The sequence below is a fragment of the Apodemus sylvaticus genome, chromosome 4 (assembly GCF_947179515.1).
Source record: "Apodemus sylvaticus chromosome 4, mApoSyl1.1, whole genome shotgun sequence".
Classification (NCBI taxonomy): domain Eukaryota; kingdom Metazoa; phylum Chordata; class Mammalia; order Rodentia; family Muridae; genus Apodemus; species Apodemus sylvaticus.
Window position 1 is genome coordinate 57,864,227 of NC_067475.1, and position 27,498 is coordinate 57,891,724.

Genomic DNA, 27,498 nt, shown 5'->3' on the forward strand with positions numbered 1-27,498 from the left:
TCTATCAGATCTTCAAAGAAGACCTAATACTGATACTCTTCAAACTATTCCACAAAACAGAAAAACAAGGAACACTACCCAGTTCATTCTATGAAGCCACACTAATGCTTATACCTAAACCAAACAAGGAAAGAGAACTTCAGACCAATTTCCCTTATGAACATTGGTGCAAAAATACTTAATAAAATTCTTGCCAACCAAATCTAAGAACACATCAAAGCAATCATTCACCATGATCAAGTAGGCTTCATTCAGGGTTGCAGAGATGGTTCAATATACATAATCCATCAACATAATCCACTACATAAACAAACTCAAAAATAAAAAACCACATGATCATCTCATTGGATGCTGAAAAAGCATTTGACAATATTCGCCATCCATTCAAGTCTTGGAGAGATCAAGAATTTAAAGCCCATATCTAAACATAGTAAAAGCAATACACAGCAAACCAGTAGCCAACATAAATGGAGAAAAACTTGAAGCAATCCCACTAAAATGGGGGCCCAGACAAGGCTTCCCATTCTCTTTTTATCTATTCAATATAGTACCTGAAGTTCTAGTAAGAGGAATTAGACAACAAAAGGAAGCCAAAGGGATACAAATTGGAAGGGAAGAAGTCAAAATATCACTATTTGCAAACAATATGATGGTATACTTAAGTGACCCCAAAAAATCCACCGGAGAACTTCTAAAGCTGATAAACAACTTCAGCAAAGAGGCTGGATATGAAATTAACTCAAACAAATCAGTAGCCTTCCTCTACTCAAAGGATAAATAGGCTGAGAAAGAAATTAGGGGAAAGACACCCTTCACAATAGTCACAAATAATATTACATACCTTGGTGTGATGCTAACTAAACAAGTGAAATATCTGTATGACAAGAACTTTAAGCCTCTGAAGAAAGAAATCAAAGATCATCTCAGAAGATGGAAAGATCTCCCATGCTCATGGATTGGCAGGATTAATATAGTCAAAAGGGCCATCTTGCCGAAAGCAATCTACAGATTCAATGCCATCCCCATCAAAATTCCAACTCAATTCTTCATAGAGTTAGAAGGAGCAATCTGCAAATTCATTTGAAATAACAAAAAAAAAAAAAAAAAACCCAGGATAGCAAAAACTATTCTCAACAATAAAAGAACTTCAGGGAGAATCACCATCCCTGACCTCAAACTGTGTTACAGAATAGTAGTGATAAGAAACTGTATGGTATTGGTACAGAGACAGTCAGGTAGATCAGTGGAATAGAAGTGAAGACCCAGAAATGAATCCACACAACTATGGTCACTTGATCTTTGACAAAGGAGCTAAAACCATCGGGGGTGGGGAGACAGCATTTTTAACAAATGGTGCTGGTTCAACTGGAGATCAGCATGTAGAAAAATGCAAATAGTCCCATTCTTGTCTCCTCTACAAAGCTCAAGTCCAAAAGGATCAAGGACCTCCACATAAAACACTGGAACTTACAGAGGAAAAAGTGAAGAAAAGCCTCAAGCACATGGGCACAGGGGAAATTTTCCTGAACAGAACACCAATGGCTTATGCTCTAAGATCAAGAATCAACAAATGGGACCTCATAAAATTGCAAAGCTTCTGCAAGGCAAAGGACACTGTCAATAGGACAAAACAGCAACCAACAGATTGGGAAAAGATCTTTACCAATCCTACATCCAATAGAGGGCTAATATCCAATATATACAAAGAACTGAAGAAGTTGAAGCCCAGAGAATCAAATAACCCTATTAAAAAATGGGCTACAGAGCTAAACAAAGAGTGTTTTGGTTTTGTTTTTCAAGACAGAGTTTTTCTGTATAGCTCTAGCTGTCCTGGTCTCACTCTGTAGACCAGGCTGGACTAGAATTCAAAAATCTGCCTGCCTCTACCTCCCAAGTTCTGGGATTAAAGACATGAGCCACCACTGCCTGGCCAAAAAGATTTATTCTCCCCCCCTCCCTCCCACCAGGTAGAGTTTCAGGGTTTCTCTGTATAGTCCTGGCTGTCCTGAAACTCTATAGGCAGAATCCACCTGCTTCTGCCTCCCAAGTGCTGGGATTAAAGGCTTGGGCTCCCACTCCCCTGCTTAAGAATTTTCAACTGAGGAATACTGAATGGCTGAGAAGCACCTAAAGACATTTCAACATCCTTAGTTATTAGGGAAATGCAAATCCAAACAACCCTAAGTTTTCACCTCACACCAGTCAGAATGGCTAAGATCAAAAACTCAGGTGACAGAAGATGCTGGCAAGGATGTGAAGAAAGAGGAACTCTCCTCCATTGCTGGTTGGATTGCAAGCTGGCACAACCACTCTGGAAATCAGTTTGGGGGCTCCTCAGAAAATTGGACATATTAGCACCTAAGGACCCAGCCATACCACTCCTGGGCATATACCCAGAAGATGCTCCAACATGTAATAAGGACACATGCTCCACTATGTCCCTAGCAGCCTTATAATAGCCAGAAGCTAGAAAGAACCCAGATGTCCCTCAGTGGAGGAATGGATACAGAAAATGTAGTACATTTACACAATGGAGTACTATTCAGCTATTAAGGACAATGAATTCATGAAATTTTTAGGCAAATGGATGGAACTAGAAAATATTATCCTGAGTGAGGTACACAGACACAAAAGAATACACATGGTATGCGCTCACTAATAAGCTGATATTAACCCAAAAGCTCTGTATACCCAAGATACAATTCACAAACCACATGAAGCTCAAGAATGAAGACCAAAGTGTGGGTGATTTGGTTCTTCTGAGAAGGGGAACAAAATACTCACAGGAGCAAATATGTAGATAAAATGTAGAGCAGAAACTGAAGGAAAGGCCATCCAGAGACTGTTCCACCTGGGGATTCGTCCCATATACAGTCACCAGACCCCAACACTATTGTGGATGCCAAGAAATGCTTGCTGAAAGGAGCCTGATAAGGTTGTCTCCTGAGAGGCCCTGCCAGAGCCTTACAAATACAGAGGCAGATGCTCACAGCCAACCACTGGAGTGGGGGGGTCCCCAGTGGGGAAGTTAGAGAAAGGACTAAAGGAGCTGAAGGAGTTTGCAACCTCATAGGAAGAACAACAATATCAACCAACCAGACCCCTCCCTCAGAGCTCCCAGGGACTAAGCTATCAACCAAGAGGCACACATGGCTCCAGCTGCATATGTAACAGAAGATGGCATTGTCAGGCATCAAGAGGACAGGGCTCAATAGATGCCCCATTGTAGGAGAACTGAGGGTGGGGAGATGGTAGTGGGGTGGGTGGGGTCACACCCTTATAGAAGTAGGGGGAGAAGATAGGGGCTACCCTACCTAGAAAGGGAGGAAATTGGGAAAACAAATAATATTTCAAATGTAAATAAAGAATATATCCAATAAAAAATGCTAAATTTTTGAAAAAATATATTAATACTTCTTCTTAAAACAAAAATGAAAGTGAAATTATCATATTAATACCAATATGCAGCTATGTTTTCTTTATTAGTAGCATTACTATAATCATATTTTCATAAAATTCTTAGAATAAATTATATACTAGGACTTTGAGACCCAATCTTTAGTCCATTTAAGTTTAGCTCCATTATGGCAATTATTGTTTTAAAAAATTAGAGAGAGATGGTAGATAGATAGATAGATAGATAGATAGATAGATAGATAGATAAGATAGATAGATAGATGATAGAGAAAGAGGAAAGAAAAAAGAAAGAAAGGAAGGAAGGAAGGAAGGAAGGAAGGAAGGAAGGAAGGAAGGAAGGAAGGAAGGAAGAAAGGAAAGAAGGAAGGAAGGAAGGAAAGAAGGAAAGAAGGAAGGAAGGAAGAGTGGATCGGGAACAGCCTTGGCCACAGCGCCCCATCTCCAGGCAGTGCAAAAGGCCAGCTGTGCATCCAGAGGCTGGCTGGGAGAAGACAGCTTGCACTGGTGAGTCCAGCCCTACAGAGCGGAGGATCCAGTCCAGAGGCCTCTGGCAGGAGCCTTCTGGTCTCCATCTCTGGATCGGGAACAGCCTCAGCCACAGCACCCCATCTCCAAACAGTGCAGGAAGCCAGCTATATACCCAGAGGCCAGTTAGGAAAAGACAGCTTGCACTAGTGAGTACAGCAATGACAACAAGACCAGCTAACACCAGTGAGAACTAGATGGCAAAAGGCAAATGTAGGAACATTACTAACAGAAATCAAAGCAATATGGCAGCATCTAAACCCAATTCTCCATTAACAGCATGTCTGAGATACCCCAACACACCAGAAAAACAAGATTTGGATTTAAAACCACTGGTCATGATGCTGTTACAGGAACACATGAAGGACATAAATAAATCTCTTAAAGAAATTCAGGAGAAAATGGATCAAAAGTTAAAAGCCCTTACAAGGGAAACACAAAAATCATTGAAAGGAATTCAGAAGAGTATGGGTCAAAAGATAGAAGCCAATAAGGAGGAAACACAAAAATCACTTAAAGAAATATAGGAGAACTTTGGTCAACAGGCTGAGGTCATGAAAGAGGAAACACAAAAATCTCTTAAAGAATTACAGGAAAACACAAACAAGCAAGTGAAGGAGCTGAGCAAAATCATCCAGGATCTAACAACAGAAGTAGAAACAACTAAGAAATCACAAAGGGAGACAACTTTGGAAATAGAAAACCTTGGGAAGAAATCAGGGGCCATAGATGCAAATATCAACAACAGAATACAAGAGATAGAAGATAGAATCTCAGATGCTGAAGATACCATAGAAACCATGGACTCAACAGTCAAAGAAAATGCAAAATGCAAACAGCTTGCAACCCAAAACATCCAGGAAATCCAGGACACAATGAGAAGGCCAAACCTAAGGATTATAGGTATAGATGAGAGTGAAGATTTACAACTTAAAGGGCCAGCAAATATCTTCAATAAATTATGGAAGAAAACTTCCCTAACCTAAAGAGAGAGATGCCCATGATAAGCCTACAGAACTCCAAACAGACTGAACCAGAACAGAAATACCTCCTGTCACATAATAATCAAAGCCCCAAATGTACTAAACAAAGAATATTTAAGGCACTAAGAGAAAAAGGCCAAGTAACATAAAGGAAGACCTATCAGAATCACATCAGACTCCTCACCAGAGACTATGAAAGCTAGAAGATCCTGGGCAAATCTCATGCAGACTCTAAGAGAACACAAATGCCAGCCAAAGCTACTATACCCAGCAAAACTCTCAATCACCATAGATGGAGAAACCAAGATATTCCATGACAAAACCAAGTTTACCCAATATCTTTCCACAAACCCAGCCCTACAAAGGATAATAAGAGGAAAACACCAATACAAGGAGGAAAACTTCACCCTGGAAAAAGGAAGATAGTAACCTTCTTTCATCAAACCCAAAAGAAGATAACCAATCAAGTATAAAAAATAACATCAAAAATGACAGGAAGTAATCATCACTATTCCTTAATATCTCTTAATATTAATGGACTCAATCCCCCAATAAAAAGACATAGACTAACAGAGTGGATATGTAAACAGGACCCTACATTTTGCTGCATACAGGAAATACACCTCAGTGTCAAAGACAAACACTACCTTAGAGTAAAAGGCTGGAAGACAATTTTACAAGCAAATGGTCTCAGGAAACAGGCGGAGTAGCCATTCTAATATCACATAAAATTGACTTTCAACCTAAAGTCATCAAAAGAGAGACTGAGTGATACTTCTTGCTGGTCAAAGGAAAAATACACCTAGAAAAATTCTCAATCCTGAACATCTATGTTCCAAATGCAAGGGCACCCTCATTCATAAAAGAAACTTTACTAAAGCTCAAAGCACACATTGTACCTGACACAATAATTGTGGGTGACTTCAACACTGCACTTTCCTCAATGGACCGATCAGGAAAACAGAAACTAAACAGGGACACAGTGAAACTAATTGAAGCTTTGGACCGTTTAGATTTAACAGATATATATATAACATTTCATCCTAAAGCAAAAGAATATACCTTTTTCTCAGCACCTCATGGTACCTTTTCCAAAATTGACCATATAATTGGTCACAAGACAGACCTCAACAAATGTAAGATCGAAATAATCCCATGCCTCCTATCAGATCACTATGGAGTAAAAGTCTTCAATAGCAACAAAAACAACAGAAAGCCCACATACACATGGAAACTGAACAATACTCTACTCAATGATACCTTGGTCAAGGAAGAAATAAAGAAATCAAAGACTTTTTAGAATTTAATATAAATGAAGACACAACATACCCAAATCTATGGGACACAATGAAAGCAGTGCTAAGAGGAAAACTCATAACCCTTGAGTGCCTCCAAAAAGAAAATGGAGAGAGCATACACTAGCAGCTTAATGACACACCTGAAAGCCCTGGAACAAAAAGAAGCTAATTCACCCAGGAAGAATAGAAGGCAGGAAATCATCAAACACAGTACTGAAATCAATCAAATAGAAACAAAGAGAACCATACAAAGAATCAATAAAACCAGGAGCTGGTTCTTTGAGAAAATCAACAAGATAGATAAACCCTTAGCCAGACTAACCAAAGGGCACGGAGACAGTATCCAGATTAACAAAATTAGAAATGAAAAGGGAGATATTACAACAGAAACTGAGGAAATTTAAAAAATCATCAGATCCTACTACAAAAGCCTATACTCAACACAAGTGGAGAACCTGGAGGAAATGGACAGTTTCCTAGACAGATATCAAACACCAAAATTAAATCAAGATCAAAAAGATCATCTAAACAGTCCCATAACCCCTAAAGAAATAAAAGGGGTCATAGAAAGTCTCCCAACCAAAAAAAGCACAGGACCAGATGGCTTCAGTGCAGAATTCTATCAGACCTTCAAAGACCTAACACCAATACTCTTCAAACTATTCCACAAAATAGAAACAGAAGGAACACTACCCAACTTGTTCTACGAAGCCACAATTAACGCTGATACCAAAACCACACAAAGATCCAACTAAGAAAGAGAACTTCAGACCAATTTCCCTTATGAATGTCGACGCAAAAATACTCAATAAAATCCTTGCCAACCGAATCCAAGAACACATCAAAACGATCATCCACCATGATCAAGTAGGCTTCATCCCAGGGATGCAGGGATGGTTCAATATAAGGAAATCCATCAATGCAATCCACTACATAAACAAACTCAAAGAAAGAAACCATATGATTATCTCATTAGATACTGAAAAAGCATTTGACAAAATTCAGCATCCTTTCATGCTAAAAGTTTTGGAAAGAACAGGAATTCAAGGCCCATACCTAAACATAGTTAAAGCAATACACAGCAAACCGGTAGCCAACATCAAACTAAATGGAGAGAAACTTGAAGCAATCCCACTAAAATCAGGGACTAGACAAGGCTGCCCTCTCTCTCATATCTTTTCAATATAGTACTTGAAGTTCTAGCTAGAGCAATTAGACAACATAAGGAGGTCAAAGGGATACAAATTGGAAAGGAAGTCAAACTATCACTATTTGCAGATAATATGATAGTATACTTAAGTGACCCAAAAAAACTCTACCAGAGAACTACTACAGCTGATAAACAACTTCAGCAAAGTGGTTGGCTATAAAATCAACTAAGCAAATCAGTTGCCTTCCTATACTCAAAGGATAAGCAGGCTAAGAAAGAAGTTAGGGAAATGACACCCTTTACAATAGCCACAAATATAAAGTATCTTGTTGTGACTTTAACCAAACAAGTTATACGACAAGAACTTCAGATCTATACGACAAGAACTTCAGGTCTCTGAAAAAGGAAATCGAAGAAGACCTCAGAAAATGGAAAAATCTTCCATGCTCATGGATTGGCAGGATTAATATAGTTAAAATGGCCATCTTGCCAAAAGCAATCTACAGATTCAACGCAATCCCCATCAAAATCCCAACTCAGTTCTTCACAGAGTTAGAAAAAGCAATTCTCAAATTTATCTGGAATAACAAAAAACCCAGGATAGCTAAAACTATTCTCAATAGTAAAAGAACTTCTGGGGGAATCAGTATCCCAGACCTCAAGCAATACTACAGAGCAATAGTGTTAAAAACTGCATGGTATTGGCACAGTGACAGGCAAGTGGACCAATGGAATAGAATTGAAGATCCAGAAATGAATCCACACACCTATGGTCACTTGATCTTTAACAAAGGAGCTGAAAACATCCAGTAGGAAAAAAAAGATAGCCTTTTCAACAAATGGTGCTGGTTCAACTGGAGTTCAGCATGCAGGAGAATGTGAATTGATCCATTCTTATCTCCTTGTACTAAGCTCAACTCCAAGTGGGTCAAGGACCTCCACATAAAACCAGACACACTGAAACTAATAGAAAAGAAACTGGGGGAAACCATTGAGGACATGGGCACAGGGGGAAAGTTCCTGAACAGAACACCAATAGCTTATGCTCTAAGATCAAGAATTGACAAATGGGACCTCATAAAATTACAAAGTTTCTGTAAGGCAAAGGACACTGTCAAAAGGACAAAACGGCAACCAACAAATTGAGAAAAGATCTTCACCAACCCTACATCAGATAGAGGGCTAATATCCAATATATACAAAGAACTCAAGAAGTTATATCCCAGGGAACCAAATAACCCCATTAAAAAATTGGGTACAGATCTAAACAAAGAATTTTCACCTGAAGAAAATCAGATGGCTGAGAAGCACCTTAAGAAATGCTCATCATTAGTCATTAGGGAAATGCAAATCAAAACAACCCTGTGATTTCACCTCACACCAGTCAGAATGACTAAGGTTAAAAACTCAGGAGACAGCAGGTGTTGGCCAGGATGTGGAGAAAGAGGACCACTCCTCCACTGCTGGTGGGATTATAAGATGGTACAACCACTATGGAAATCAGTCTGGCCGTTCCTCAAAAAACTGGACATGACACTTCCGGAGGACCCTGCTATACCTCTCCTAGCATATACCCAGAGGATTCCCCAGCATGCAATAAGGACACATCCTCCATTATGTTCATAGCAGCCTTATTTATAATAGACACAAGCTGGAAAGAACCCAGATGTCCCTCAATGGAGGAATGGATACAGAAATGTGGTATATTTACAATGGAATACTACTCAGCAATTAAAAACAATGACTTAATGAAATTTTTGGGCAAATGGTTGGTACTGGAAAATATCATCCTAAATGAGGTAACCCAGTCACAAAAGAATATACATGGAATGCAATCTCTGATAAGTGGATATTAATTAGCCCAGAAGCTCTGAATACCCAAGGCACAATTAGCATATCAAATGACTCCCATGAAGTAAGGAGAGGGCCCTGATCTTGGAAAGGCTTGATATAGCATTGTAGGGAGTACCAGGACAGAGGAAAAAGGAGGGAGGTGATTGGAGAATGGGTGGAGTGAAGAAGGCTTATGGAACATATGGGGAGGGGAGAACTGGGAAAGGGCAAATCATTTGGAATGAAAACAAAAGATATAGAAAATTAAAAAAGGAAAAAAGAATGTAACAGAAATGACACTAAAATGAAAGAAAGAAAGAAAGAAAGAAAGAAAGAAAGAAAGAAAGAAAGAAAGAAAGAAAGAAGAAAGAAAAAGAAAGAAAGAAGAAAGGAAGGAAAGAAACAAACAAACAAAAGTGGGTCTAAAATGGACCTGATGGGGTCCTTGCTCTCAGTTCAACCTCAACATCTACCCTGCCCCACCATCCTCTGCTCCAGGCATTGTTCAGAGGCGCTTCTTCCTCACATGTCAAAACAGTTCAGTTTTTTCTGCTTCTCTAGTCCCAGGAGTCCAGGGCTAGGGTGATCTGAGCCCCTACCTTTACAGCCCTGTATTCCTCGTAGACATTTCCAAAGCAGTTTGCCACAGTTTACTCATCCATGTAGCCCTTCCACCTGGTGCCTAGCAAGCTCTGCCCTCTGAATTAAGAGCCTCTAGGAGCCTAGATCTAACTTGACCGGTGTCCTGGGCAACCTGCTGCGCAGGCGCACTCAAAGCTCTGCTTCTCCCGCTCTCCTCGGTTCTGTTCCCTTGACAACGTAGTACACAGAGCTAATCCTAGCACCCTGCAGGATGTGCTTCAGCAGAATAGGTAAGGAAAGTAGCAGAGAATTACAGAATAGACAGCGAGAGAAGGGTAAGAAGAGCAGGAGAGATGAACACAGAGGAAGTACCGCTTGCTCCCCCGCTCCGTGGAGTTACACCTGCTTTACAATGTAAGAATTCGCAGCATGGTCCACCTGCCCCCTTGCTTCCCTCCACCCACGCGCTCACCTGGAGTTTCTTCTCTTGATCTTTAGGGAAGGTGAATAATTACTCCTTTGGAACACGTCAAGCGAGGAAACTCTTTCCTCACTACTATCCCCCAACCTGGCTGGGGAACGCGTATCTCCCTCTTAGGGGATTGCCCCACACAGGCCCTGGATGTTATGCAGCAGCAACAGATGTGAGTATTCACCTCCTCTGGGGTGGGTCTCAGTTTCCTGTCTATGTCTTCAGAGAAGCTTACACATTCTATATTCCCTCCACTTTGAAGGCTGTTCTATGATTGCATTACTGATGTTTTTCCTCTTTCTCCTCCCCTCCTTCCCTTACTTCCTTCTACTGGAAGTGGAATGGTTTGGCATATAACCTATCGAAAGTCCCAACCAGTACGAAAGGCTATGCTATTGGAGCCAGGACAGCTGTGAGGTTTAAGCCAATCAGCAAGGTAATGCTCTGGGATTATAAGGTGGTCCATGTGGCAAACATAAATTTATTTTGAGGAATTAGCACTGTACACGGGTAGATGATTGAGGAGGGTGGAGGAGAAAAGCACTTCCCTCAAGAAATGGGCCAAGACAAGGCTTTAATAACCAAAAGTTAAAATATAGAACCTACGTTTATATACATCACATTATCTTGTTAGTTAAAGGGCAACTTCCAACTTTTTCACTTTGTGATATATGTGTCTGGCTAGATTTCAAGTCTGAGAAAAAAATCTTATCTTTCTTTTTCTGATGCAGTTCTGAGCCTAGACTGCACCAGGCGAATGTACTTCCTCTGAGCTATAGCCCTTGACTAAATAAGCTCCTACTCTCTTGTTGGTGGTTTTGACATGAACAGTCAAGGACTGGAAATACTAACTATAAAATTCTCCCAGTGGTAGACTGTACCAACTCACATTGACTCTTTACCCATACCAAGTTTATTTCTGTGTGTTGTATATCATTCTATAGCTACACCACTCCCATACTAGGTTTTTGCCTACATGGGCCTATTTCTACATCTTGGACACACTAACTTGTATGTAGCTGATTTATAAATAGGATAAAAATTATTCTGTTTTGTTTACCTTAAATTATATCTTATCAAGATATAAATTATATCTTATTAAATATATCTACATCTAACCCATTAATCTTTTTGTGATTACAGGATGTGACGCCATACCCGGGAATGTATCAGAAAGTTGATACTTTGAGTGAAAAACACAAAAAGAGCTTTGCTCCATTTAATGTATTGATGCCTCGATTTAAGAGTGAAGTAAAGGGCGATTCTTACCCTGGGTATGTCTACTGCTTACTGTACATTTCAAAGGGAAATAGGAAAAGAAATATATAAAGCAGGAATTACATCCAAACCTTCCCAGTTAAATCTTTAAAGATTTGATATCTAACTTTCCAGGTCTCTGGTACTGTTTAATTGTAGAACTAGTTATTAATTCAATAGATATTTGCTAATGTGTCAGGCAGTTTTGTAGCTTCTACAAATCATTCAATATACCCATCAAACAGGGATCCTGATCTCTTGGAGATTATATATTAGAACTAACAAAACCAGACATAAATACTCAAGAAAATATCAACAGTAGTAAGAATGCTAACCATAGAATTTACTAGTCAAACTTCCAGGAGTGAAGTAGGCCACGTGACAGTTACTTCAGGACAGTAAGTCCTGGTGCTGTCCTATGGAGGCATGAGAATAGGATGTAGAATGATAAGCTGGAGTCTACTTTATCTGAGGTTGTTAAGGAAAACACTCAGCAAGTACTATTCAATCTGAGATCTGAGTGAATAGATTGTTTTTCCTATGAAGGTGTGACGACAGAGCATCCCAAGTAGAAAGAATCACAAGTGCAAAAACTTTCAATTAGGAAGGAATTTGATGAGGTAGGAAAGGAAAGACATTATCATGGCTAGTATATGGTGGGAAGGAAGGAAATATTCCCTCACAATAGAGTCTGTAAGAGGATTACAAACAAAGGCAATCCAAAGCTGATCTCATTGTCAAGAAAAGCAACTGGTTCTGCTTTGCTTGTCCCTAGATTGTAGGCAGGTTGTTGCTGAATATCTTTCACAAAGTTCAAATCTTGGCCAGCACTAATCTGTCATCACAGTGGGTCTCTGATCACTCACTCTTCTGGTATCCTCTGATCTGTCAGCTGAGGACACTGAGTTACAGAAATATTCTTACTAGAGTCTGTCTTTACCCATTTGGATGTCGAGGCTGGTTTTCTTTAACACTGGCAACCTAATTAGAAATAGTTACAGGGAAACGATGCTCATGTCTGCCTGACATCGAAAGGTTAGTCCTCTTTTCCCAAAGACTGGTAAGATGTTTTGTTCAGTCATCTACCATGACATCTGTCTTTATTTCTATTTATTTCTAGCCCAGGCACATACAATCCAGAGACTAAGTCAGTCCCAAAAGTTACTTGGCCAATGAAATTTGGATCTCCAGACTGGTCTCAAGTCCCATGTCTAGAGAAAAGGACTCTAAAAGCTGAGGTAATAAGATTCTTCTTTAAAACGTTGTTCTGTCTACTACATACTATATATCATTTATTCTTAGCCAGAAGTCTGTACGTGAAATTTAGATAACTCATGATCCCCTGAAGTTATATTGTGTGTGTGTGTGTGTGTGTGTGTATCAATGTGAGAATCTTTTTGGAGAGTAATACATCTACATTAGCATTTTATAGATAATTATTACTTACCAAATATCATGTTTTATTTGTTCCTTAGATAAGGGAATAACTGCTCCTGATAATCCCTTAAAGTAAACAAGAAAAAATATCCTATATAACATAGGAAGATACTGAGAATAGTAATAATTAGGTGACTGGTCAGCTGCAATTCATATTTATAACTCCTGATCCACTGTTCTTTCTGACATATCACATGTGAGTCAGATCACTGCAGAACTGGGGAGCATTCTGGGCAAGAATGTAGAAAGTATCATCTGTCTTTAAACAAGATTTCTGCCTTGGGTTCCTTTATGATCTTTAGGGGTTTTCTATACATCAATTTTTATCTTTAAAATGAATTTAATAATGCAATTAATTTATCTGGCATTGTTGTAAAGATTAATAACTGAGAAATATGGAAAATCATTTAATACAATACATAAGAATATATACCTAGTATGGGTTTGTCGTTATAGTTCTAGATTTATGGGTTTTTACCTAGTGGAATTGAAAAAATTATACCCGTGGACTGGAGAGATGGCTCAACCATTAAAGACTAGGTTCATAACCAAAAATATAAGAGAATTATATTCGTGGATATTTGTTATATGCCTAACATAGATATATATGTTAGGATCTATGGGTAACCTAGCTAAACATACAATCCTTGCCTTCAAAATGCTAATCAACTACTCAAAATTTTCCACATAGCTACTAATTGCTAGCATGATGAACACCAGAGTATGATGTTCTCAGTTCACAAATGTTGAATCACTACACTTCAATTGTTATTGAGTCTGGCTTTACTTAGACCACAGGGTCAGTGCTGTGAAGTTTCAATTCATGTAGCCAGGAAGATCAGAACCAGAGGATTCTCACTGGGATACTAAGCTAGACAATGTTCTTTCATTGCAGCTGTCTACAGACAAGGACTTTAGAAAGCATCGTAACCGTGTGGCCTACTTTAGCCTGTATTACAAATGAGAAGTAGGCACTATCATCACATGCTCTCCTGATCACGGAGTCTCCAGAATTAAGGACATAATTGCTCTTGTATTTCTGTGTTCCTGGGTTCTCTTGTCTGCCCATTTGGTGTCCAGGGAGGGACAAGGGTCTCATAGTCACCCTCCAAATACATAAAGGCTGGTCCAGAATGTTCCTACTCTGTCTCTTTGTTTGTGGTCTAGTGGTCTCCGTTGGGTATCTAACCAGGTTGTTTTATTTTTGAGAAATACTCATGGATCCCTTGACTACTACTTCTAATTCTCAGGCATCTGTCTTAAATGTTCTACAACTAGCCTTGCCACTAGATAGATCTTAGACCCTATATATTAAGGGCTTAGAATTTGAGCTCACAAAATATAGAAATTATTTAAATTATGTTTGGGGACTTTTTTCAAGCTTATGAGTTCTCTGGTATAGAATGGAAATTTCCAAGTTCTTTTCTTTCTTAGATTGACATAACACTCCAAAAACCCAAAAGTTCTATTACCCATGGCATTGCTTGTTTAGCCTACGTACTGAATTCCCACTTAATGCCATGCAACTAACAAGCATTGGGAATATACTAGAAATCAACATATACCCAACCTGAATATACTAGAAATCAACATATACCCAACCTGAATATTCTAGAAATCAACATATACCCAACTGAATATACTAGAAATCAACATATACCCAACCTGAATATACTAGAAATCAACATATACCCAACCTGAAGTCTTAGAGAAATTTCACAAGCTGGCTAATAGATTGGGTCTGCCCTTCATTTAAATGGCCCCTGCAGGTTTACAAGTGAGTCTTGGGGTTTGAAATAAGAATCCATAATACCTGAGCACAGTGGCACACATCTTTAATCCCAACATTTGAGAGGGAAACGCAGAGAGAATCCTGAACAACATAGTGAGGACAGGGCTAGAGAGATGGTTCAGCAGTTAAGAGCACTGACTGCTCTTCTGAAGGTCCTGAGTTCAAATCCCAGCAACCACATGGTAGCTCACAACCATCTGTAATGAGATCTGACGTCCTCTTCTGGTGTGTCTGAAGACAGCTACAGTGTACTCATATACATAAAAAATAAATTAAAAAAAAAGCATAGTGAGGACAGCCAGGGTTATGTAGAAAGACCTTGTCTCAATAAATAAATAAATAAATAAATAAATAAATAAATAAATAAATCTGCAACAGTACAACAGTCATGTTTTTTTTTAATTTTTTTATTCGATATAATTTATTTACATTTCAAATGATTTCCCCTTTTCTAGCACCCCCACTCCCCGAAAGTCCCGTAAGCCCCCTTCTCTTCCCCTGTCCTCCCACTCACCCCTTCCCACTTCCCCGTTCTGGTTTTGCCGAATACTGTTTCACTGAGTCTTTCCAGAACCAGGGGCCACTCCTCCTTTCTTCTTGTACCTCATTTGATGTGTGGATTATGTTTTGGGTCTTCCAGTTTTCTAGGTTAATAACCACTTATTAGTGAGTGCATACCATGATTCACCTTTTGAGTCTGGGTTACCTCACTTAGTATGATGTTCTCTAGCTCCATCCATTTGCCTAAGAATTTCATGAATTCCTTGTTTCTAATGGCTGAATAGTACTCCATTGTGTAGATATACCACATTTTTTGCATCCACTCTTCTGTTGAGGGATACCTGGGTTCTTTCCAGCATCTGGCAATTAGAAATAGGGCTGCTATGAACATAGTAGAGCATGTATCCTTATTACATGGTGGGGAATCCTCTGGGTATATGCCCAGGAGTGGTATAGCAGGATCTTCTGGAAGTGAGGTGCCCAGTTTTCGGAGGAACCGCCAGACTGATTTCCAGAGTGGTTGTACCAATTTGCAACCCCACCAGCAGTGGAGGAGTGTTCCTCTTTCTCCACACCCTCTCCAACACCTGCTGTCTCCTGAATTTTTAATCTTAGCCATTCTGACTGGTGTAAGATGAAATCTTATGGTTGTTTTGATTTGCACTTCCCTAATGACTAATGAAGTTGAGCATTTTTTAAGATGCTTCTCCGCCATCCGAAGTTCTTCAGGTGAGAATTCTTTGTTTAACTCTGTACCCCATTTTATTTTTTAATAGGGTTGTTTGGTTTTCTGGAGTCTAACTTCTTGAGTTCTTTATATATATTGGATATTAGCCCTCTATCTGATGTAGGATTGGTGAAGATCTTTTCCCAATTTGTTGGTTGCCGATCTGTCCTCTTGATGGTGTCCTTTGCCTTACAGAAACTCTGTAACCTTATGAGGTCCCATTTGTCAATTCTTGCTCTTAGAGCATATGCTATTGGTGTTCTGTTCAGAAACTTTCTCCCTGTACCGATGTCCTCAAGGGTCTTCCCCAGTTTCTTTTCTATTAGCTTCAGAGTGTCTGGCTTTATGTGGAGGTCCTTGATCCATTTGGATTTGAGCTTAGTACAAGGAGACAAGGATGGATCAATTCGCATTCTTCTGCATGCTGACCTCCAGTTGAACCAGCACCATTTGTTGAAAAGGCTATCTTTTTTCCATTGGATGTTTTCAGCCTCTTTGTCGAGGATCAAGTGGCCATAGGTGTGTGGGTTCATTTCTGGATCTTCAATCCTGTTCCATTGATCCTCCTGTCTGTCACTGTACCAATACCATGCAGTTTTTAACACTATTGCTCTGTAGTATTAATAAATAAATAAATAAATAAATCTACAACAGTACAACAGTCATGTTTTAAGTGTGTATCTACATATCTAGATACTCCAGCCTGGGAAGGCAAGCCCCTCCCTTCTTCTTAACATTAAAGTAACTCATACATATCAAAATTAACGCTAAGTATGGCCTATTATTCTTTAATGCAGATGAGTATTTAATTTGCATGAATGTCTGTGTAACACATGCATTCCCGGTGCCCTCAGAGGCCAAAACATTGTCATTAGATACCCTGAGTCTGGAATTATAGACCACTGTGAGCCACTGGGAATCAAACCCAGGCCCTCTGGAAGATCAGTCAATTCTCTTAACCACTGAACCATCTCCCTTACCCCAAGTGTAGCCCATCTTATCTTTTGGGAAAGTGTTTTAGGGTCCACTTGTAATCTCTTAGTAATTATTAAGGGGCAAATCTTCAAGGGTCTGGATATCCACGAGTGAGACCCAACCAAAAACAGTAGAAAAGCTCTATCCCACAGTAACCTTGAGAGCCACATAGTCGCTTTCATCTATTAAAAGGAACAGTTAGGGAAAAAAAAGCTCTTAGCTGAACAATGCCAGAGAGGTCTAATTTCTTAAGGATTGAAGTTTTCTGAAATCATAGTGGTAAAGGACAGAAATGTCTCTATTGAGAACAAAACTAAATATTAAAACAATTATAAAGGTATCAGAAACGAAAAAGCATTTTCACTTACCCTGATTGCCTTACATAGTCCTCTCTAATTTTTTAATTACTTAGTTTAATTTGCAATGCTAGGCATTAAGCCCAGTGCTTTACCATGTCAGACAAGTATTCAGCCACTGAGTTAACACCCAAAGCCTCCACAGACCTCTTTTAATCTGATAACCTACAATTTATGCTTTCTGCTCAGGAAGTGTTTGATTTTATTGAGCTGAGCAAGGCAGCACATGCATGCAATTATGCTCACAAGCAGAGGGCTAAGACAGAAGGGCCATAAATCTGAGGCTAGCCTGAGCTATGTAGTGAGACCTTGTTTCGAAAACAACCAAAAAGAGGAACAGGAAAGAGGACTTCTTATAAGATAAGGATCAGAGACCTCACTGAAACTCAGTGACAGAAAACAGTCAGGAGAGCACACAATAAGCTCTGCTCTTGCAAGGGAAAAGACCTGTAAGTGACGTTATTAAGTCGAGGTAGAGTTACAAGGAAGCAGGTGGAAGAGCTAAGAACCTTAGTCTAGACATAAGCCCCCTCTCAAGTTCCTGCTTGGAACAATGGGGCCTTCATGGGAAGTGCTGCTTCTCATGCACACCAGCCCTGCAAGGTCATAAGAGGTCAAGGTGGAAGACAAGGAAACCGTCAAGAAGGGACTTCCAACCTCTTCATCCCTGTACAACCCACAAAATGTACGTGATAGCTACAGAGACAGAGGACCACCCTCTTCTCCTCTTTCACCACACCAATTGAAGCAGAGATCTAAGAACTTTGTCTTTAAACTCACCTCAGCTGACTCCAAGCTTATTCTGTAAGTATTCTTTTTTATTTGATTTTCTATTAACTAATCCCTACCCTTGTATATAAGGCTAATATTGATTTTGCTTTTGTTTGTATATTGCACACTTAAGACTTAAGATTGTCCTGCATATTTCTCTAGCCGGTATTAAGAATACTATTATGTTATACCTATATCACATATTCTTTCCCTACTAGCTCTAGGTTGTTTCTCTTTTTACCTCTACATAGACATTAACAGAATCCCAACTTGCCCCCCACAGCTGCTTTTCTCACTTCATTTTCCTCCAAAGGCAATCTAATTCTTAGCCCTATACCAAACCACCTTATTCTCTACCATTGGAAACTAAAGTCTAAGGATATGCCATACTATCTTGTTTGTTTGCCCATCAATATTTAAGTCGAACTGTTGTTGTTAATGGACTTGAATGAGGTCTACATAGTAGAGATATCCAGCAGTTATAATTGCTTTCTTAGTTAGTATTCTACTAAGATAATGATATAAGGATTATTCACAAGCCCAGACACGAAGAATTTCTGGACTGAGAAACTGTTGCCTGAGGCACACACTTCAACTCTACCATGCAATATCCACTGCCAACTTGAACCCTGCAAATACTTCAACTAAAAAATGTAACTGATTGTTTTAAAAATTAGCTGGGTGGTAGTGTTGCATCTTTAATGCCAGCACTTAGGAGGCAGAGGCAGATGGATCTCTGAGTTCAAGGCCAGACTGCTCTACAGAGTTCCAGAACAGCCAAGGCTACACAGAGAAACCCTGTCTCAAAATGAAATAGAAATACAAACAGTGAAACAACTTCAGATGCTTATGCCCTGATGCAGTAGTACAAGAAAAATGTGAAACTAAGGCAATATAGCTCCTCCAAAATTTACTAATCATACAGTAATGGCATTCAGTGACAATGAGTTAGATAAAATCCCAGACAAAGAACTCAAAGAATGATTGTAAGAAATCTTGAGGAAATTAAGTTCCTCAAGGAGAACATAAACAGCTAAATAAAATAAGTAAGGCAATGAAAGATTTAAAGAAGGAATGTCAATCTGAAAATGAAAGAAACAGTAAGTCAATAAAAGATTCGTGGAGAGTCTTACAAATTGAGTGGATCAAGGAAAGGACAGAATACAGGAACGTGAACACAAGGCAGAGGAACTGGAACAAGGCAACAAGGCCAAAAATAAAATAATTAGAATGTATAAGTGAGAATTTCAAGTTATATATGACAATATGGAAAGACCAGGGCTAAAGGATAAGAAGAAATAGATGAGAAGAATCTTATTCTAAGCTATAGAAAGCATTTTCAAAAGAATCAAAATAAATTTTTCCAGAGTTTAGGGAAAGAGATGCCATTCCAGATATAGGAGGCATTTAGGACACCAAACAGGAACTACTAGAAAAATATTACCATATCAGATTTATTTAAATTTATTTTTTAAAAATTATTTATTTAAATAAAATTATGTATATTTATTAAATATACAAAATTGTATATTGAAAGCGATAAGAGAAAAACAAGTCATACAAAGTTGGGCCTGTTAGAACAGCAGCAAATTTATCAGCTGAAGCATTAAAAGCTAGGAGGGCCCAGAAGGCTACATTTCATATTGTTCAAGACAAATATGAATCCAGAGTACTTTACCCAGCAAAAGTATCTGTCATAATTGAAAGAGAGGCTAAATACTTTGCATTATTAAAAATAGTGTGAATCAGTTTGTGACCATTAAGCCAGCTTCACAGAAGATGCTTGAAGGAACCCTTTAAAATGAATATAAGAGTGAATTCATTCACAAGGCCATGGGAAAAATAAAACATTCTAGGGGGATAGCTAAGCAGGAGAAGACTGGAAAAACAAGCACTGCAAAGTCAGCAAACTGTCAATAGAGACCTTTTAATGATAACTTTGAATAGTACTTGCACTGGCTGGTTTTGTGTGCCAACTTGACATAAGCTGGAGTTATCCCAGAGAAAGGAGCTTCAGGTGAGGAAATGCCTCCATGAGATCCAGCTGTAACGCATTTTCTCAATTTGTGATCAAGAGGAGAAGACCCATTGTGAATGGCACCATCCCTGGGCTGGTGCTCTTGGGTTCTATAAGAAGGCAAGCTGAGCAAGCCAGGGGAAGCAAGCCAGTAAGGAACATCCCTCCATGGCCTCTGCATCAGCTCCTGCTTCCTGACCTGCTTGAGTTCCTGTCCTGACTTCCTTTAGTGATGAAGAGCAATGTGGAAGTGTAAGCTGAATAAACCCTTTGCTCCCCAACTTGTTTCTTGGTCATGATGTTTGTGCAGGAATAGAAACCCTGACTAAGACAGTAGTAATCTCTATTTTTAATAGAAAGACAGACATAGACAAGTACACTAGATTTAAAAGCAAGAATTACCTCTGTGGGAAAAAAAAAGCAACGGGGTTGGGGGGGTGAGAGGAAAACAACGGCAGGTCCCGCATATGAGAGAACTCTGGCACACAGCAGAGTCCACAAAGGGGGATAGGGAAACTCCAGTAGGACCGAGCAGCACAGGTGCTGGTTCCCATGGCCTGTGGGCAGGATACTGCCTGGTTAGCAGGGAGGACTTTGCCCGGAGGGCGGGGCCTTTTGCAAGGCTGCTTGGCTGAGAAGCCACTTGGCTGTGAGAAGGCTTAGGTCCTTCCCTGGTGGCTGGAAATGCTGAGGCCTGCTCCATGCTCTTACGCAGCCGGTTTAATAAAAGAGACAGTTCATAGTTTTGATATTTTATTATTAAAAAAATAAAGAGAAAAGGAAATAGGGAAGTAAAAAAAGAGAAGATAGATGAAAAAAGGCCATGACCACATGGAAAGGGGAGAAAGAAAGGAGAGAAAGGTGGAGCAGAAAGAGAGAGAGAGAGAGAGAGAGAGAGAGAGAGTGGGATAAGAGAGCAAGGACGGGTGAGAAGCCTCCTTTTATAGGAAGCTGGGTTACCTGGCCATAGCCAGGTAACCAAGGGGCAGGGAAAGCCTGGCTATAACCAGGTGACTGCAGAGGTGGAGTCCAGGCAGAACACTAGAGGTTTGGGGCGTGACCACACGTGACTGATAGCCACAGGATTATGGAGTTGACCTTGCTTAACCAAGCTATAAACTGTCTCACACCACAATCCCACACACCTATCTGTTGCCTCCAAGAAATACACCCCACCATAAAATAAAGTCATTACCTTAGGATAAAAGCATAGGTAAAGGTATTTCAAGCAGCTATCACTTGTTCTAATATTTAACAAAATATACTTCAAGCCAAAACTAATTAGAAAAGATTGAGAAGGGTACTTCATAGTACTCAAGGGAAGAATTGATCAAAAGACATATTTCTAAATATACATTTCCTTAATAGAAGTACACCCAAATTCATAAAACAAATGCTACTAGATATAACATCTCAGATTACCCTCAAAAGATTAGAATTAAATTACATCATAGATAAAATAAACTTAACTGACATTCTATCCAAACCACATAATGTACAGTTTTCTCAGTGGCCTGTAGAACTTTCTCTAAAATAGATACATTAGGACATAAAAGAAGTCTTAAATGTAGGGAAAATTGAGATAACTTCTTGTATTTTGTTGGATTTCAAGGGAATGAGACTACAAATCAACAGCAAAAGAAAGTAAAACACCCACTGATTCCTGGAGATTAAACATCGCACAATTGAATGATTATTGTTGTAGAGAGCCTTATTGAGGTGCCAAGCCATCTGGCAGGAACTTGATATCGACCAATGTGAGGTTCCTCTCCCAGCCTTTGAGTGGGAACTCCTGTGTCTGCCATAATCCCCTCCACCTAGGGTGGAGCACTCAGACAAAGGTGAAGCCCATTGTTCTTCAAGGACCTGCAATTTCCTGAGAAACACTAGCCACCTGTGGGGCAACTGAACCAGTTCTGCTGAGAAACTTCCAGCCTTTGGGGAAGGGTTTTCCCCTGCCTGTATATTTGGAGTTCTTCATTAAACTTTGAGACCTTGAACTGAAATGTTGTCTTGGTCTTCATCTCTTTTTTGCCGCCTTCCCATACATCCCCAGGGTCCCTTCCAGGTAACCGGTTCGATGTAACTGCGGACAGTTACAAGTGTTTTTTTTTTTTTTTTTTGAATAAAACAAGAATGAAACATTTTAAAATTCTTAGACTCAAAATAAAATGAAAACACAACATTTAAAATCCCAAGAGACAAAATGCAAGCAGTCTTAAGTAATTTACAGTGCTGAATAACTACATTAAGAAAGCAAAAGACCAGAGAGGTCGGAGGACTTGAGTAGCTGGACTCTACCCCGGGGCGCTTCTCCCTGGCTGTTAATGAACTGACCAGCAGACAGGCGAAGTGGACAACAAGACGAAATTCAGGAATCTGAAGTGGAAGCTCACTTACGAACCCGAGTGCTTCCAGGAGGAGCTCAGAAAGGCACAAAGGAAACTGCTGAAGGTTTCCTTCTAGATCGACTTCTGCAGTATGAGGACGTGGATGAAGACTCTTCCAATTCAGATGCCACTGCGTCTTCAGATAACAGTGAGACAGAGGGGACACCAAGTTATCTGGCACACCAGCCCCTAAGAGGAAAAGAAGCCACCCCGATGGGAAGTGCCACATCCCCTTCCAGCTTCTCCTTGCCTCCTTCAACAGGATTTCCCTTGCAGACTTCTGGGACCCGTCCCCATACCTGAGATCGCTGGCTTCTTCCCGTTACCCTCCCTTCCCTTCTGACTACCAGGCCCTGCAGATGCCTGAGCCTTGCTGGCTTTGGACCATGCTGGAGAAACGGCCCCGCCTACCCTGGAAACTCAAGATAGTGGTGGGATTCCCTGACTGCCCTGTTGGTGGGCTGCTGGCCTTCCCTTCCAGGGGTTCTGGTGCCAGTGTTGGGGCAGCCCTGACTCCCCTGCCTCCTCCCAAGATGCCTCAACATACAGTCCTGAGCACCGTCCCTCAGCAGATGTTCAGCGATGCAGGCAGCGGAGATGATGCCCTGGACGGAGATGACGACCTAGTGATCGACAGTAGCTATGCAGTGCTACCTGCCAGGCACCTCACACAGTGTTTCTCACACAGCACTCCTCCCGTGCCTGCACACTCGAGCCCACTTCCTCAAGAGATTGATGCCTGGTTGCCATGTCTCGGCCACTGACACAATCAAAAAAGGCATAAACACGCAGGAATGTCCCGAGGAAGGTGGCAGGGTCCCGCCCTTACATCCCAGCCCCATCCAGGGAACAGTTCTACGGTGGCCGCCCCTTTAGAAGAAAAGCTGTGCAGGGCTAGGACAACTTAATGAAGGCTCTGTATTAGAGTTGGCTCTTTAAAAAAAGAAAAAAGAAAGGAAAGCAAAAGACCTCCCCCTTCCAGTCTGCACCTCCACCCAAACCCATGGCAGATCAGAGAGCCTCCCCCCACCAAGCTCCACACAGCCTACCTGTTGCCCAGGAAGTCTTCAATAACCAGGAACACAGGTAAGACCCCCTGCCCCAATACACACATCTGCTGGGACCCTACAGAGCCATGCTGAAGGGAGTTCTATCAATGCTCTGCCAAACCCTTGGAAATCATCCCTTCCAGTCTGAACCTCCCCCTGAACTTGTGGCAGGTCGGCTAGCCTACCCGCTACAGGACCCCATAGCCTACATGTCTCCCAAGAGGGACACAGTAACATAGGGACACAGGAGGCTTGCTCTAACCAGGGTCACAGGAGGCCTCCCTAACCAGAGACAGCACTGCCTGCCTCCCAAGTAGCCTACTGTAACCCAGGTCACACAGCTCTTCCTGCCTCCAAGGAGACAAGCTCCAGTTTGAAATACCCAGGCCAGTTAACACCAGAGATAATTGTTGAAAGGCAAGTACAAGAACATAACCAATAGAAGCCAATGTAATTTGGTACCAGCAGAACCCAGTTACCTTTCCACAGAAAGCCATGGATATGCTAGCACACCCAGAGAGTAAGATTCTGAACTGAAATCCCATCTCAAGAGGGGCCTTTAAGGAGGATATAAATAACTCCCTTAAAGAAATATAGGAAAACAGGTAGCATCCCTTAAAGAGAGAACAAATCCCTTAAAGAAATACAGGGAGAAAAAAACAACAAAATTGAAAACAGTCCAAGATCTAAAAAAGGAAATAGAAACAATATAGAAATCACAAATGGAGGTGGACAATTAGGAAAGAGATCAGGAGCTACAGATGCAAGCATCACCAACAGAATACAAGAGATAAGGGAATCTCAGGCATAGAAGATACCACAGAAGATATTGACACAAGGGCCAAAGAAAATACAAAGCTCCAAACCAAAACATTCAGGAAATTCAGGACACAATGAAAGACCAAACCTAAAAATAATAGAAATAGAACAGGGTGAAGAGTCCCCTTCAAAGGGCCAGGAAATATCTTCAACAAAATCATAGAAGAAAATGTCCCAAATCTGAAGAGCTAGCCATAAACATACAAGAAGCCTACAGAACACCAAATACATTGGACTAGAAAATAAAATCCTCTCATCATATAATAATCAAAACACTAACTGCACAGAACAGAGAAAGAATATTAAAAGCATTAAGTGAAATAGGCCAAGAAACATATAAAGGCAGACTTATCAGAATTACACCAGACTTTTAAACAGAGACTATTAAAAACCAGAAGATCTTAGACAGATGTCATGCAGACCTTAAGAGAACACAAATGCCAGCCCAGGCCACTATACCCAGCAAAGCTCTCAGTCATCATAGATGGAGAAACCAAGATATTCAATGACAAAACCAAACTTAAACTATCTTTTTACTAATCCACCCCTACAAAGGATAATAGAAGGAAACCTCCAACACAAGGAGGAAAACTACACCCACAGAAAACCAAGAAATTAATCATCTCATAACAAACCCAAAAGAAGAGAATCACACAAACATAATAAATACCACCACTAATAAAAAAAATAACAGGAAATAATCATTGTTCTTTAATATCTCTTAATGGATTCAATTCCCCAATAAAAAGGCATAGGCTAAGAGACTGGAGATGTGAACAGGACCCAGCATTTTGCTGCATACAAGAAACATACCTCAGTGACAAAGACATACACTATCTCAGACTAAAAGATTAGAAAATTTTTTTCCAAGTAAATGGTCCCATGAAACAAGCTTGAGGAGCCATTTTTATATCTAGTAAAATAGACTTCCAACCAAAAGTTATCAAACAAGTTATCAAAGGAAAAATCTACCAAAATGAAGTCTCAATTCTGAACATCTACACCCCAAATGCAGGTACAAGAAACAGGAGGCCAAAAAGATGGTCAATCCTTTGTTTGAGAGAAGGCCCAAGAACTTCTGCATTAGGCAGGACATCCAGCCCAGAAAAGAGACCAAACACGCTTTGTCAAATGGCCCGGCAACATCAGGCTGCAGCCGCAAAGAGCCACCCTCTATAAGCGGCTCAAAGTCCCTCCTGCCATTAACCAGTTTACCCAGGCCCTGGACAGGCAAACAGCTACTGAGCTGCTTGTTTTGCCCACAAGTACAGGCCAGAGACAAAGCAGGAGAAGAAGCAAAGGCTACTGGGTCATGCTGAGAAGAAAGCTGCTGTCCAAGCAGGAGTCAATACGGTCACCACCTTGGTGGAGAACAAGAAGGCTCAGCTGGTGGTGGTTGCCCATGATGTAGACCCCATTGAGCTAATGGTTTTCCTGTCTACCCAGTGTCAAAAGATGGGGGTGGGGCAGTGCTCAACTGCGTCATCAAGGGGAAGGCCGGGGCGCCTGGTCCACAGGAGGACGAGCACCACTGTTGCCTTCACACAGGTTAACTGGGAAGACAAGGGTGCTCTGGCTAAGCTGGTGGATGCTATTGGGACCAATTGTAATGACAGATATGATGAGATCCACTACCACTGGGGAGGCAACATCCTGGGTCCTAAGTCTGTGTCTCGCATTGCCAAGCTGGAAAAGGCAAAGGCTAAAGAACTTGCCACTAAACTGGGTTAAATGTACACTAAGTTTTCTGTACATAAATATAATTACAAAATTGTCTTCCAAAAAGAAAAAAAGAAAAGAAAATGTGTAGATATATCCACTCTCACTCCCACAAGCTTCCTGGCAATGTTTGGCATCTTTTACTTGGACAAATCTTTTTAGTCACATGGTGTTTGATGTGAAATGCACACTGTAGAGATAGGTTTTTTTTTAATTATTTATTTATATAAGTACACTGTAGCTGTTGATGATGATGGTGGATCTCTGCTCACTCCGGCTCAGCCCCGCTCACTCCGGCTTAAAGATTTACTTATTGTTAGATCTAACTGTAGCTGTCTTCAGACAGCACTAGAAGAGAGCATCAGATCTCATTATGGATGATTGTGAACCACCATGTGGTTGCTGCGATTTGAACTCAGGACCTTCAGAAAAACAGTCAGTGCTCTTAAGCGCTGAGCCATCTCTCCAGCTCTGTAGAAATAGTTTTTAAGGATCCAAGGGAATGCTTAAAACTGGTCTCCTAAACACAGTCCTCTGCCTCAGAAGAACCCACCTCAAATGGCCAACTGTAACAGAAATTCAACTACTGGGATCCATCAAGCATAAATGATGCCCAAGAGTGGGACTTTTTTTTTTTTGGATGTTTGATGGTTTTAATTTACAACTTTATTGGCAAAGGGGGGAGAACTTCAAACATCCTTGTCACAGGGCACTGCAGCTGAACCTGTAAGTTGGGTTGGCAAGTCCCATTCTCAGTGTCCACCTGATTGCCCACAGATGTACAATAGTGAATATGCATAAGCAGTTTCTTTTATCACATGCAGTGCTCGCTGTTCAGGCAGTCTCTAAAACATATAAATACAAAGGGAAGAAGTCCCCCAAGAGTGGGACTTTAACAAAACATGCTGGGGTCCAAAACCATGGTTTGTTTCCATGCATACCCCTATGACACATGACTTATAGAAAGTAAAATTCTGATGATCAGAGGCATCAAGAGCATAAAAATGCTGCGGCTGCTGCTGCTGCTGGCCCACGGAAACACCAAGAGGTCCCCAGAGCTCTGCCAAGAAAGGTAAATGGGAACTTGAGCTAATCTGGGCAAAGAGATCCAAGCCCCACCACCGCTTCTCATTATTAGCTTTGTCCTAGAATAATGTTTCTTGAGGAAAATGGCTCCCATAACTCACAGGGACTGTCTGCTGGGGAAGGCCAGGTTAGTGGCCTCAACCCCAAAACTGCACAAACCACCTTATATTTCATGACACTCATATTGGCCTCTGAATTCTTATTCAGCATCAGCCTGGCGCCTGCTGGTTCCACCATAGCTGTCAGGTATGAACTGGGACAAAGAACTTCTGCTTAGGCCGACCCGATCAAAATCTGCAACAGGTGTCCTGGGAGGATGTATGTGCATTGAACATATAGATC

General features: G+C 40.6%; 2 protein-coding genes and 2 pseudogenes across 2 annotated transcripts in view; 3 read left to right on the forward strand and 1 right to left on the reverse strand.

The window, feature by feature from the left end:
• The window catches only part of LOC127682842 (acidic mammalian chitinase), a 124,181-nt gene extending 101,639 nt beyond the window's left edge, over window positions 1-22,542 (reverse strand). The window contains exon 1 of the mRNA XM_052179542.1: window positions 22,498-22,542. The gene's annotated coding sequence lies outside the window, so the exon portion shown is untranslated. The remainder of the gene's footprint in view (window positions 1-22,497) is intronic.
• On the forward strand, window positions 10,142-13,918 carry Pifo (primary cilia formation). Its single transcript, XM_052179543.1, has 6 exons — window positions 10,142-10,202; window positions 10,287-10,432; window positions 10,598-10,696; window positions 11,404-11,534; window positions 12,638-12,755; window positions 13,850-13,918. Exons 1-6 carry the CDS (start codon window positions 10,142-10,144, stop codon window positions 13,916-13,918), a joined length of 624 nt encoding a protein of 207 aa, XP_052035503.1.
• On the forward strand, window positions 22,379-23,247 carry LOC127683583 (INO80 complex subunit E-like; annotated as a pseudogene).
• A 239-nt stretch (window positions 23,248-23,486) lies between these two features.
• On the forward strand, window positions 23,487-26,082 carry LOC127683584 (60S ribosomal protein L7a-like; annotated as a pseudogene).
• The last annotated feature ends 1,416 nt before the right edge of the window (window positions 26,083-27,498 follow it).

Bases quoted from the DNA above. Each gene is read 5' to 3' on its own strand.
- Pifo (XM_052179543.1), top strand. From the start codon at position 10,142: ATGAACACAGAGGAAGTACCGCTTGCTCCCCCGCTCCGTGGAGTTACA. The intron at 10,433-10,597 runs GTGAGTATTCAC...TTCTACTGGAAG, and splicing joins GTTATGCAGCAGCAACAGAT to TGGAATGGTTTGGCATATAA. The intron at 11,535-12,637 runs GTATGTCTACTG...ATTTATTTCTAG, and splicing joins AAGGGCGATTCTTACCCTGG to CCCAGGCACATACAATCCAG.